The sequence below is a fragment of the Trachymyrmex septentrionalis genome, unplaced genomic scaffold (genome assembly GCF_001594115.1).
Source record: "Trachymyrmex septentrionalis isolate Tsep2-gDNA-1 unplaced genomic scaffold, Tsep1.0 scaffold37, whole genome shotgun sequence".
Lineage (NCBI taxonomy): Eukaryota > Metazoa > Arthropoda > Insecta > Hymenoptera > Formicidae > Trachymyrmex > Trachymyrmex septentrionalis.
The window spans coordinates 5,796,625-5,810,507 of NW_017305536.1; the positions used below are offsets into that span (position 1 = coordinate 5,796,625).

Here is a 13,883-nt window from a genome sequence, read left to right on the forward strand (position 1 = left end):
TATATATATATATATATATATAAAGAAATTATTAAAATTCATGTACAAACATTTCATGAATTTTAAGAATTTCTTTATCGGACACGTATATGACATCCTCGGTTTTTCTTTCTAGATGTAAAAAATTAGAAGCGGGCAATCCGGAGCTTTAATTAACGGATATTAATTATAATTTGTGCAACAATATTTTCTAATGTAATTCCCATCGAAGTGACCGTCGCGTAAACGTTACAACATTTTAATGGTGCGTTAATCTCAACAAAGAATATTGCATTGTCCATTACGTTAATAAATGATACGGAAACAGTGTTGCGGCGTCCGCTGTAAGAGGGTAACGTCGAGAGTAACGATGTTAACGAGACGACACGGAGAACGCTATATGTAATACGCATGCATATACCGCTAGATTTATGACTGCTCGCACGCGAGAAGAAAAAAACCGGGCGCATAAAAGTATGCGTAAAATCACGCTTCGCTCGTACTTTAGTCTCGAGTACCGACTGTTCCTTGCATTATGCGCGTATCCATAAATTATGCAACTGGTGTACAGGAGATGCGGTTGTATGAAAAGAAGCTTGTTTTAAGAATATTACGAATCTATAATTTTCCACATCGTTTTCAGCACCGTGTACAATCATACATAACGTGATAAAGTAACTATAATTGTCTCTTTTTTATCCTCTTTTTTTTTCTAATATAACATTAATAATATGTTACATCAGGATGTCTTTATAAAGAAGTAACAATATTTCGAAATCGTGTTACCATGGAAAATCTCTGCCATTTTTATCCAATACGTACTACTTATTTTGGCTGTAAAAAAAGAAATCTAATTAACTTCGAAAATAAAAATACTGAGAATCAAAAAGAAAAGCTCCTCGATACTATCTAGATACGAGGAGCATCCCTATTCACGACTGACAGCTTCCCTTCCATTGGGAGAGCACGCACAGCGGTAACTTTGTTCGTGGGACCCCTTGAACAGGGCCCATTCATGGCGCAGGAATGGCACAGGAAGAGAGAGACACCCCACAGAGGGAATATGATGATCTATACGAGAGAGAGAGAGAGAGAGGGAGTGAGAGAGGGAGAGGGAGAATACGGTGCCAACATCTCGGACGAGCGCGCGTATAACGGAACAGCTGCTGCCCTCGGATACGCGCGAGCGTATCGTAACATTGCGAGTATCGATCTTGCCGAGACGAGGCAACAGTTTGCTTCGAAATAATGCCGATGTACGGACGCGAAAAGATTAATCTATTATTTGCACACGCGAGAGATGGACAAGCGCTATTATTCGACGTTCTGCTTACTTTCGAAGCGCAGCGGTGATAATTCAGGAAATTGCGCCCCCCTCCCCTCTCTCTCTCTCTCTCTCTCTCTCTCTCCCTTTCTGAAGTAAATACAGTGTAAAGAAGTTTTTCAGATATAAACGCAACATGAGATTTATTTAATGAAAAAATTATGTCTTTTCGATAGTTATGTACTTAGAATAATATACTAATAGGTATTTATAATAAATAAATGCGCAAGCTTCCTTTTCAGTTTCCTTTTAGCGAATTTGTCTATCAGTAATTTTGCGCGATATTCTTTCTTTTTGAGCACAGTTTTTTTATGTAAATATTTTTTAATGAAATCACTAATAATAATTTTCATTGGATTAAGAAGAGATTTAGATCGTCGCTAAGATTTAGCCAAGTAGCAGAATTGCGAGCGAAAAAATATTTTTATTATAATGAAACATCCCAAGCAATTTAATTGCCAAGTGAATAAGCATGCGTTATGATTCAAGTCATTTAACTTTTAGTAAGCAAAACTGAAACGTACTTAATTAGAGATCTGACTCATTTCCGACCAGTTATTAAGTTATATCATTCAAATTTAAGTAGCATCGTTTTGGACGGACCGGACTAAACCTCTCGCGAAATAATCGATTAAGTGGCAATTCGATCGCTGAAAATAGTAAAACTAAAGACAATCAGCAAATTACTGTTAACAATAATACAAAATAAGAATAAAATAAAGATACATATTTTTATTATACGTTTATATTTTTTAGAAATAAAGATATATTTGTTTTATATTGATAAATTAAAAAAACAAATATAATTTACGTAAAATATAAAAAAAAAACATTTTGATTACTTATGTATGTAAAAGATATTATATAAATTAGATAATGAAAAACAGAGAGGCTCGTAGAATAGAATTTAAGAATTACGATAAAATTAAAGTTGAACTTTAAAATACGAAAATCTAGCGATTCGGGGAAGGAAAGGAACGTGGGAAAGTATTTCTCGTAATCAGTCTACAGCTGACTGATGAGTGTTCGCAAATTAGCATTTCCGTGACGTCGCGAAACATCAAAGGATGCGAGCGTTGCAGACATCGCATTGTACCATTGTATCCACAACTCGTTCTTGACGCATTCTTCGTACCGTCTCATTTTCCAGTAGAAGAGCCATTAAATTCTCGGATAACGAGTCCAAAATTCATCTAATTACGCACATACATGCATGAGCCGGATGAATCATTCTCATAACTGCGTGCACTATAATTCTGAGTAAGTTTCCGTACAATCCACATTTATCGTATTTTTTCATAAACTCTACGACTTTGTATCTCGCAAATCGTTTAAATGATTTTATTCAATCCAAAGTTTGTCAAGATTGACTAATGTAAATTGGAAGCTGTTGCATACAAGGAAAAAAAAAAGAAAATTTATTAAAAACAATTAAAAACTTGACTGATTCAGCCAGTATACAGTCATATTTCTACGTTAAATTAACAAAATTATACAGCTGAATAAAATTGACAATTATAAATAGTTATATTTGTAATAGCATGGTTTTGTTAATACAGCGAAGATAACTTTTTACGAAAATCAATCCAATATATAGATCAAAATAGATGAAATTTTTAACAAAACATAGTAGCTAAGACGGTGCATACTTTCGGTACTGTAATGAAGAAAACTTGTTACATTAACAATTTTCAATTGTAACCAAGAATTCGTTGAATTAACTTACTAATAGTTGCTCTTGCAGACATAATTTCTTTGTTAAACTATCAAATCTTCTTAGTTCTAGATATTGAAACTCGCGCAGCAAACTATAGCTGTGCTGAATCATCCAATATATATTTTTCCGTGTAGTCAACTCGGTTTTAATTTAATTGTTGTAATCAGGAATGGTCGATGTGTGTTAGGAATAAACAATATGGATGTAATCACGTTTCAATAATAGAACCTCCCCTCCTCCAAATGATAATTAGCGCATGTAGCGCGAAGCACTAAGACGATTATACTTACTTCATTTGTTTCACGATCGTACTCTTGCCGGACTCGCCCGCTCCTGAAAAACAAAAGAGGGGCATTAATAACTGAGAGCAATCAAGTCTCTCTCACGATTGCATATCGCCGAATTACGTTGCAACATGAACTTTGCGCGTTGAACAAAGGAAAGATAAGCCTCTTACTTTCCGTTTAATTCTAAGCGTAATTTACTCGGGAATTTACTTTGAGACTCCATAACTATCTTTAACGACATTTCGTATCAAACATTGAAAAGTTGTGGCGAATAATCCCTGTTTATTAAATTATCATGAAAGAAAGTTCAGTTAAAAGTTCGTCAAAGAATATGTAATTCAAATTTTCAGTGATAGATCTCGTATATTGACCGTATTTCTATATATGATGCCAGTACTGAAAATCTATAGTTGACGTTACATATACTATGGATTTTCAATACTGACAGTGTAGATCGGAATACGACTATTAATTTGTATATTCATTGAGTTGTATTAAAAAAAAAAAAAAAGTAAAGACGCTTCTGTCGACGACATTAAATTGTAATTTTCTATCAATAATTTTTATAAGAGAAATGATTTCACAGGCATCACTAAAATCGGATCGACGAACGCATTAGGGCAGAGTCACGATTTATCGCAAAATATGCCGCTCTATATACCGGATATGTCGACGGAACTCGCTTTTCCTGCTTACCGCAAGCCTCCGCTCTCCCACTTTTAAAAGCACTCCTAGCGTAAGTAGCCATCTATAATAGCTACTCAACGGTTAGAGCTGTTTAGCATCAACTGAATACACGTGAGAGATCTCGAGTAAATGCGCCCTATAAACGGCGAGCGGGAAGAAAGGAGTTCATCTCGAGATATCGACGATGATCCTCGTCGCGTTCTAACCGAGATAAAACATTGACAGCCAACGATAAAAAATTGACAACAAACGAGTTGCAAATTTGTCTAAAACTCGCCAAAATCATGTTCACCGCGACTTCTCTAGCTTCTGAGTTCTATTTTACTCCGATAAAGTAATCGCTTTTAGTATCCAGTAAAATAGTAGGCGCTACGCCTCGATAAAATAGGATAAAATAAAATCCGAGCACTCTATTTTAGATAAACTGTACTTAGAGAGCTCCTGGTAATGCCTGTTATTAAATTCTATGTTATAACTTTCGAAATTGCATACGGAAAGAACGATTTTGTTGAAGTATCTAAAAATTTAGCTAGATGTAGATCTGAAAATAATTTTAATGGACTACACAAAATAGTTACGTACGAAACATGATAAGTAATGCTAGAAAATTCTAGCAATAGAGTTTCTAACATAATTATTTTGATGGTCCAACAAAATTATTTTCAGATCTGTATCTAACTAAAATTTTAGATACCTCAACAAAACCGTTCTTTCCGTATGGAACGAAGAAATTTAATATAGGAATTATATCACAGAGCTCTCTAAGTAGAGTTTATCCAAGATTTATCTAAAACTGAAATCGAAAAAGAGTACTTGAATTTTGTTTTATCCTATTTTTCTTTACTTCAGAAGAACCGTCTTTTCAGTTTGGTTCATCTCCTGTACTGCATCATATACTTTCGGGAACGCTTATTATTCATACGACTGTTTGTTATACCGTTTTGGTATGATTTAGAGCCAGATCGCGTTTACTATGGCGCCGCGGTAAAATTTGGCACCTGTCAGCCGCATTTACTACACGTTGAAACACTTTGCCGAAATCCAGAACTGTAAATGATCGGTTTATCTTTCGAATCCGGTCCAGAAATGCACGTCGATACGCATTACTTCCTGCAGCTGCGTTCTCATTCACCTGCTTTATTCATGGAAATATGGCGCGTTGTGAGGGCGCCTTTATCCATCACAAACATGATAAATGTGGGACGGAGATAATTTAGATAAATTTGAGTGCCCACCGAGCGCTGCAGGAGACAAGAAACTGTTTGCACTTCATTGACGCTATATCATCAGTTTGGTATCAACCATGCATAGGAATATTCATGAAATGTTAATACAAGAGAAAATTAATAATAGCTTTTGTAAATTAAACAAGTAATATTATAAAATGAAGAAAATTTTATGAATTCGCGTGTGAATACTTGAATCGATATTATAAAAAAGCCATAGCTAAATTTATAAAAAGGCAGAAATCTTTTATTCATATTTAATACAAATTTTATATACAAAATATTAGGAAGAAAAGTTTATTCAACAAATTTCCATACGTCGAAGATCGATTGGATATTATTTTTATTCATTAGCGATTAATTATTACTAAAAGCAACATATAATATATATTTCATTGAAATTGCAAATTCGTATTAAAGATGCATCTGATTTTTCAATAGTTTGCAAAGATCTCTTTTAATAATCTCTTTTAATAATATTTAATTTCAAAATATTTAGAAATACAAAATTATTTTATTCTTTTCAGAAACTTTACTCTTTTCAATTATATATCGTAAATTACAGCAAATCCTATGTAATTCTACATGCGGTTGCATTATGATTCTGAGTCGAAAAATAAAATATTAATTGTAATTAAATATTGAATGCAACATAACATACGGAAAAACACTTTACCGTGGGTTGTTATAAATTATAGGCTTCAATAAATTGTTTTATTATGTTGCCCTCCTAACATTTTGGTCGGTTTCAAGCGCAAACTTTCCATGCCCTTTGGCATTTTACCACCAGTATATGCACTCGATATGCAATCAATGCTGTTTTTATAGTATGCTTAATGTTTACAAAATCTTTCATGACTTCCGAAGCAAACCGTCTATGTGAACTAGAATTTTCTCATAAATCTCTAGATAAATTCGATGCATTTTGTATATAAAATACTTAGAAAATCTGGAAGGATATAGTGATATATATCTTTTTGATATAATATTTTTTTCTATATATCTTTCTGTAAATTTTCATAATTAATTGCTGCATTGAAAATCTTAGAATCAATTTAAGAACATCGAAATAAGAAAAAATTATTTAGACAAAATTTCTTTACTTCTAAGTTCAATCTGAGCACAAAAATTCGAAAAATAGATTGAAACGAAAATGAGAAATTTTAAAAAAGAACCTGTCGTCATCACAAAACTGCAGTAAAAAGGCTATTTTCTCTTTTTTCACGTATTTTTAACGTTCTGTCTACCGGCATGCTTCATTCAGCGACAAAGAAGTCTTAGTCGCTGACATTTTATACCATAGAGCCGCTCTGCGTCGCCTTGAAATACGCAACGTGCATTTGTATTTCGCAGTCGCGGCACCATTAATCGGATGAAAATACTCGCAGCCAATTTGCGCATGTACATACACGCACGTTCGTCGGCGAATGACGTCACTGGTTACACCAACAAACAGGACCCATATTTCGCTAGAAAACGTATCTTCCACGTATGCTCGCACGTCGCATTTCAAGCTATCGATAGAATATGATTTTTAGGATGCACAGTATGTCCTCGGAAGTCCATCATCGTTAAAAATGAGGAACCTTCAGCGAATTAAATTTACGTAATATTAAACAAGAAAATTTTATTTGTCAATTAAAAGCAAAACAATTTTACAGTAAGAAAAAACGTCAGGTTGAAAGTGGACGAACCAGAAGATTCTGAATATATATCCAATTAGATTCTGGTATCTCAACTAAAATTCAGTAGAAAATTAATTATATTTAACCAGAAAATTCTGACTTGTTCATTTCCAACTAGAATTTTATTCTTAATAAAGAAAATTGTGTATAAATGTTATAATAATTTGATGATAAGAGTATCTCTAATTTTTTTAATACGCAATTTTATAAATACTTTCTGAAGATATCAAAGTAAGAATCGCTTAATATTTTTTTGTATATTAAAATTAACTCGGGACATGAATGAATGGAAAATTATCTTGTGTATCCTAAGGATTAAAAGGATGCGACGTGAAGTATGCCCAAAAAAATAAAATCAATATTGACAACTCCACCAGACACCAAATATATTCCTATGCGAAACGGAAAGCGAGAAAAGGCGAGAAGATAAATTGAAAATGTGCGAAGCAATTAGTACGCGACAGATAAACGGAGACAATACGCCGGTGCATTTTATGCCACCTCCGCACTGATTTTGCCTCTAATTATAGCGCAAGGCCGACGAAGGATTTTTCATTAAGACTTCGAATCACAGAGGTATTACTAGCGCGGTAATATGTACAACCGATGATAAATGCTAACATGGCGTTCATCTCATTAATATATCGATACAAAGACAACACAATAAAATATGAAATTTTTCGATGCGTAAAGCGGCGTCTTCAATGGGATTTTAAAGTGTAAAACTTAAGCTTTAAGCCTTAAGCCATAAAAAATTGATCAATCATAGTCGATTATTCTCCTCACGTTCGATTATAATTAGTCAATTTCTTGCGGCTTAAGGCTTAAACTTAAGTTTCACGACTTAAAATCTCATTGTAGACACGGCTTGATGATACACCGGTAAACGGAGTGAGATCATGAATGAATCTTAGGTTTTGTAACTATGCCTATATATTTGTCTGTGTTGTGCCTACGTAATCATTGTATGTACATTACGCAATGCTTCTCTGCAGGAATTCTCCAGGCATGATTCATCGTGAGAATTCATCATTAATAATTTAGGATCATATCTCAATCTTAATTTCCATCTTAGGATGTCAACGGAATAAATAATTTATTCCATTGACATTCTAATCTTTAAAACGCTTGTGTATTATAGTTCCCGTAGTTATTTATAATCAGAGTTGCCAAAAAAAAACTAGAAATCAGAGAAAAATCAAGGAATTTTGCAAAATTTTCTGAAAATTAAAATTCTTGGCTTTAAAGAAATTTAATATACATACATGACACACCTATGCAGTTTTGGATTATCAATTTAACAATAACTATAAACGCAAACAGTGTCAGCAACATTAATAGTAATTTATATTGATATGTTAAAAGTTGATCTTTCAACAAAATATTTAATGTTTATATTTATTTTTCCAAATTAAGACAAAAGGACACAAAATTTTTTAACGTTCAAAGTCAGGAAAAATCATTTTGGAAATCAAAGAGAAGTTATAGAATTTTGGGATGAGGAATTTGTGACAACTTTTTATATGATATTCTGCAGGAACAAAAACTCATTATAAATACAGTAACTCCCATACAGTTATGTCAACGGAACTAGCAATAGCGTAGATTTTCTCTTAAATTACGTCTGAAACGTTCTGTCATCTAAAAAAATTCATTAGACTTCTGATGGAATATACCAGAATAAATATGTTCCTGATGTGAGAGATGTGACTCAAGTGAACGAATATAAAATGCCGTTAAAAACCGCACGTTCCCAAATTATCCTCGTGCCGTCCGTATGCTTCTAGCTTTAAAAAAAAGAAGTCTGACGATAGACTTTCCCTGTAGACTGAAATTTTCATGGCTCTCGTGTTCCTCAGCCCGAGGGACGCTGACACGTGGCAACAGTATGTGTCCTGGCAAATATCAGATCTCCCGACAGCTCTATCGGAGCAGGTTCCCGACAGATATCCCAAACGCGGAGACCAGACGAAAAAAAAAAGAGAGAGAGAGAGAAGGAGAGAAAAAAAAACGCTACCTGATTTATTTTTCCAGCTCTGTCTCCAGTAATCTCGACGCCGTCTATTTCGGTGGAAATATTTTTGGCGCGCGAGATCCACGTTGCGTATCATCTGTCCCTGTCATTTCGGTTTTTAAATCGGAAAGTTCCTTCCCGACCCGGACTTGCGATTACAAGCAAATGAGATGCGTTATCGCGCGTCATCTCGATCGCATCCCAAAGCGTTGACGTCACCGACGATGAAACGCCGACGTCAGATGATATCTGATGTCGACGCCGGCAATTATGCGCCTCGAAGCGTTCCGGCGTGGACTGAAAGAACTAACGTTGGATGAACGATCGGGCATTACCCTTCCGCAATAAGGAGGAACACGCTTGTTGCGCCATTCTTCCGGTTTTATGTCGTGTTCAATTTCCTGCATGCCGGTCGATTTAAAAAGCCAGCGCTTTATCCGCGAGAGGCGCTCGAACGCGCGCGGGCATCGAGACGAATCGCCTTTGATCTTTTAAACGGGGATAAACTTAGAAAAAGAGTCTCGAAATATTATCGCACGAATCTGAAAAATTGATACGTTTTCTCTGATTTAATTGCATGGGAAAAAAGAGCGGGTTTATCTCAAAACTGGAAATCAGAGAAATCTGGGAAATGTTAGGAAAATTGAAAACAAATAAAACAATCAGGGAAATTAGGGAAATATGTTATGAAATTGTAGGATGAGAAATTTGTGACAACAATTTTGCTGAAGTATCTAAAAATTAAAATAAATGATTAAATTTAATAAAACGCTTAAGTGTTAATGGCAGTACTACAAAAAGTTTTAACATTCTAGCAATCAAAAAAAAAATTTTGAACATCCTATATAATTATTTTTGATGGTCTGAACAAAATTATTTTCAGATCTGTATTTATACTAAATTTTTAGATACTTTAGCAAAACCGTTCTTTCCGTGTAAACGGTACGTTTTGCTCTTTTTAAGAAAATATCGCGAATGAATTTCCAGCGTTATATCAAAGATAATATAATCGTAGAATTGCGATGATTCTTGCACGCGACGAAGAACTTTAGACATAATTGGCTTGTGATTTGGCACGCATTTAGAAAGTTAGAATCAATTTAGAAAGTTAAATCAATAAAGAAAGAAAGAGAGAGAGAGAGAGAGAGAGAGCATACAATGACGCAGCGCCTCACCAATCATAGATCCATAGCTCATAAAATATCTAACGCAAAAAGAAAACGGTGGTGTAGATATAATACTTCGCACTGTGTCGTCGATATAATCGCAGTCGATCGTCAAATTGCGTGCATTATTTCCGACGGATAATTTCTCGATAATATTTATGCGATTTGACCAAGTCTAGCCTTCTCATATTTCAGAACTTTCACGATCATGAGCTAAGTCTTCACGCAATTCTTTTCGACTACTGCATATCTAATCATATTTTGTTAATTTTTTATATTGTTAGCTCCTTGCGATGTTCAATCGAACAACATGACAATTAAAATAGGATTTAATTGTAAAATTTTAATATAAATTGCAACAAGCATAATCAATATTATAATTGCATGGAAAGAACAAAATATATTGTTACCAAAATATCTAAAAATTTAAGTAATAAATTCAAAAATAATTTTGTTAGAGCATTAAAATAATTACATAAAAAACTCAAATATGATGAGCAATACTGCAGAAAATTTTGACAGTCTAGCAATCCATTTGAGTGGCCATATATAATTATTTTGATAATACAATGAAATTTATTTTCATCTGTAGTTAATTTTGTAGATATTTCAGCAGAACTGTTCTTTCCGTGTGTTATCATTTCTTTCATTTATTATAGTTTGTGTCTCAGCGCAAGTTGAAGTGCTTGACAGCCCTTCTGCCTTTTGTTTATTTTTAGTTATTATTCTAATACTAGTATCCACTACATACATGTTGAATATACAAGTCAGATCCAAATCAAATAACTACTTGTTTATCTCTTCTGCTTGACCTGTTTCCATGTAATGTATGATAGCGTTATATTCATAGTTAATTTTAATTTAAATAAAACTCTATAAAATTTGAGTGATTAGGTACAAAAAAAAGCACTTGATAAGATATTAAAGAATTCATAATCATTCAATTAGCATATATTTTTTATTTAATCCTGAGAAACATACATGGGAATCTGATGGATTTTCAAGAGATTTGTAGAAATTTAGACTCAAATTAGCAAAACATCTACTTTTATATAAATTTAATATCATCTAATTTTATTCCGATATTACATTGAATCGTGTGTTTCAAGGCTAAATAAAATAATGGGCAAAAATTTTGGATGTTAACTATGCCTTTTTTTCTCAAATTACTCAAGCTCGAAAATAGTATAGGAATATGTCTACACCTACGATTTCTTGTTATAAAATTTTAACGAGCATGTATATCGCGTTTATTCTCGCCAGATCGCCAGACATATACTTCGAGATGAATAAAGAATAGGGATGTTTCAATCTTCAAAAGATCGACCTTCCCAAATGACATTAGTAATCTTAAACTGATTTATTTTGCGAAAAATTGATTTTTCTATAAGGGATTATTTTAAATCAATCTCTTTATAAAGAGAGAATCATTTCTTTTTTTTTAACAAATAGAGCTATTTCGAAGCATTATTTTTATAAAAAATCGATTTTTAGTGAAAAAAAATATTTAGTGAATCAATTCGGAAATCGCATCCCCGATAAAGAGTAACGACATACCAAGCAGAAGGAGTTTAATGTCCTTGGCCGCCTGGATACCGTCCTCCTTGAGATTCTTCTCGATCTGCTTGCTGCGAGCCAGAGCGGCTCGCTCTTCCGCGGACATGGCACAGCCCATCTTGCTACACGTTGCCTTTACAAATGCCACCCTCACGCTCTTCCTCTCTCACCAGTAGCTGCTAAACAGCGCGGCCAGATAACGGCCCCGTCGCCACGAAGAGGGTGAAACGACCTCCGGGCGGAACTTCTTCTCCTCCACCACCACCACCTCTCTGCCTCCTTAATTCCGTTCTCCTCGTCGCACTTGGCACTTCCCGCGGCAGCGACCGTCGCCGTCGTCACCACAGCAGCCGATACTACCACCGCCACCACAACCACCGTAAACACTTTCGCTACCGATACCACTAACACCACTATCGTCACTGGCACTGCCTCCTTCACCGGTTTCACCGTCTCCTCCGCCGCCGCCGCCTCCTCCTCCTCCTCCTCCGCCACCACCACCACCGCCGTCCTCCTCCTCGTCCTCGTCTTCGTCGTCTTCGTCTTCGTAGTCACCGATGGCAACCTTACTGGCAGCAACCGGCACCGAGTGATCCTCTAACTATCTGGGCGACCGCAGCCACCCGTACGCGACTCTAACGACCGCCACACTTGCGTCGATTTAACCGCGCGATTCAGCAGCGCCTGCAAGCAGAAAGGAAGTAATCAGATAAATCCCGTAATCCTGCCTGAGAATCTCAAGTTACAAAACTTGTGTCGATAGATCAACAAATGTAACAATCACTTGTATAAGTAACGTGTGCTGTGGTGTGAATTGATATGGACTTTCTATAACAAAAGCGGTACAAAAATCACCCCTAAATACCATTTCATTTTTCTAGGAGGCCTGTTCGCGTTGCTTGAAATTCCTACAAATTTTTGCATTTAGAATGAGATAAATACATATTTGGGCATTGAAGAGAGAGAAAATGAAGATGCTGAGTGCAAAGAATGTAAGCACTGCAAACAGACCTAACATTGTTATATTATATGTCAGTTGCATTTAAGAGTAAAACGCATGGACGGCATTATTTTACTACTGCGCATCTTCGAAAATACAATACCTTGTCTAATTCTGCCATGCCTTTATCTAAGCTTTAAGTCTTAAGCTTATTGAGGAATCAATCGATCATAATCGATTATTCTTATCGTATTCTACTGTGATCCTTCAATTTCTTACGGCTTAAGACTTAACTTAAGTAATGCCTTATTGTAGAAAGTCCAATTGATATAATAAACTCTTAAATAATTTGCTTTGACAATAAAAAAATTAAAAATTTTCCAATTAAATCTTGCAAACATATTTTCTGATATCGAACCAAGTCAGATCAGAAAAATAACAAATAGAGGAAAGAGACAATACGGTCGAAACTACATTTTAGTATCTTAATAATTTTTATATGTAAAAATTTATATATGTAAATAATACTTTTATGCTATATTTAAATATATTTTTTAGTTATGTGAACTGTATGTCTCTTACTCCCGAACTTGAAACGCAATAATCATAAACTAAAACTGAAATGATAATATTAAAATTAGTCGTCGATCAATTTAATAAATGAATCAGTATATATTATTACTGATTTTAATGCAATAATACACTTATAACTGACATAATTATCAGCAAATATTTATTTTTTTTTTTTTTTTTTTTTTTTAGTAAAAATACATTGATTCACTTTTAGAGATTATAATTTTTGAAAATGCAGTTTAATTAGAGAATCATAACCTCTAAAAATGAGAATCAGTATATTATTACTGAAAAACAATAAGTATTCTACATTTATAACTGATGATTACATCAGTTATAAATGTAGCACTGAAGCCGCTGATTCACCTTTAGAGAATACATATATAAAAATATTATTAAGCACCGAGAGCCTCGATCGTATTGGCTTTTCCCTTAGTAATTTGATTTATTCATATAGTCTGATTAACTTATTATTACGGAAAAATAACAATTGATTCTACATTGCATGTTATTACATATGATTTATCAAACAAATAATCAATTATAAAATCTAGTCTTGGGATTAGGTCACAGGTATCGATACTAGGCCTGTTCTTTTTGACTGAATTTTTGTACCAGTTCATCTTTCTTTCCCTTCTTTCCTCCTGGAGAAATTTAGCCAAAAAGAACAGGCCCCTATTGTTTAGCCAATCCTCACTTCACTGAACGAATAATGCTTAGAGATACGA

General features: G+C 34.3%; 1 protein-coding gene across 2 annotated transcripts in view; it reads right to left on the reverse strand.

The window, feature by feature from the left end:
• LOC108750663 (guanine nucleotide-binding protein G(o) subunit alpha) overlaps window positions 1-12,566 on the reverse strand; it is a 25,219-nt gene extending 12,653 nt beyond the window's left edge. The window contains exons 1-4 of one of the 2 annotated variants that reach the window (XM_018490302.1): window positions 12,508-12,566; window positions 11,799-12,237; window positions 11,643-11,733; window positions 3,311-3,353 (exon numbers count right to left, since the gene is read on the reverse strand). In XM_018490302.1, the coding sequence (XP_018345804.1) occupies window positions 3,311-3,353; window positions 11,643-11,733; window positions 11,799-12,237; window positions 12,508-12,566 (632 nt within the window). Of the gene's footprint in view, window positions 1-3,310; window positions 3,354-11,642; window positions 12,238-12,507 lie in introns of those variants that run through there. The other variant, XM_018490301.1, reaches the window with a different exon arrangement.
• Between the last annotated feature and the right edge of the window lie 1,317 nt (window positions 12,567-13,883).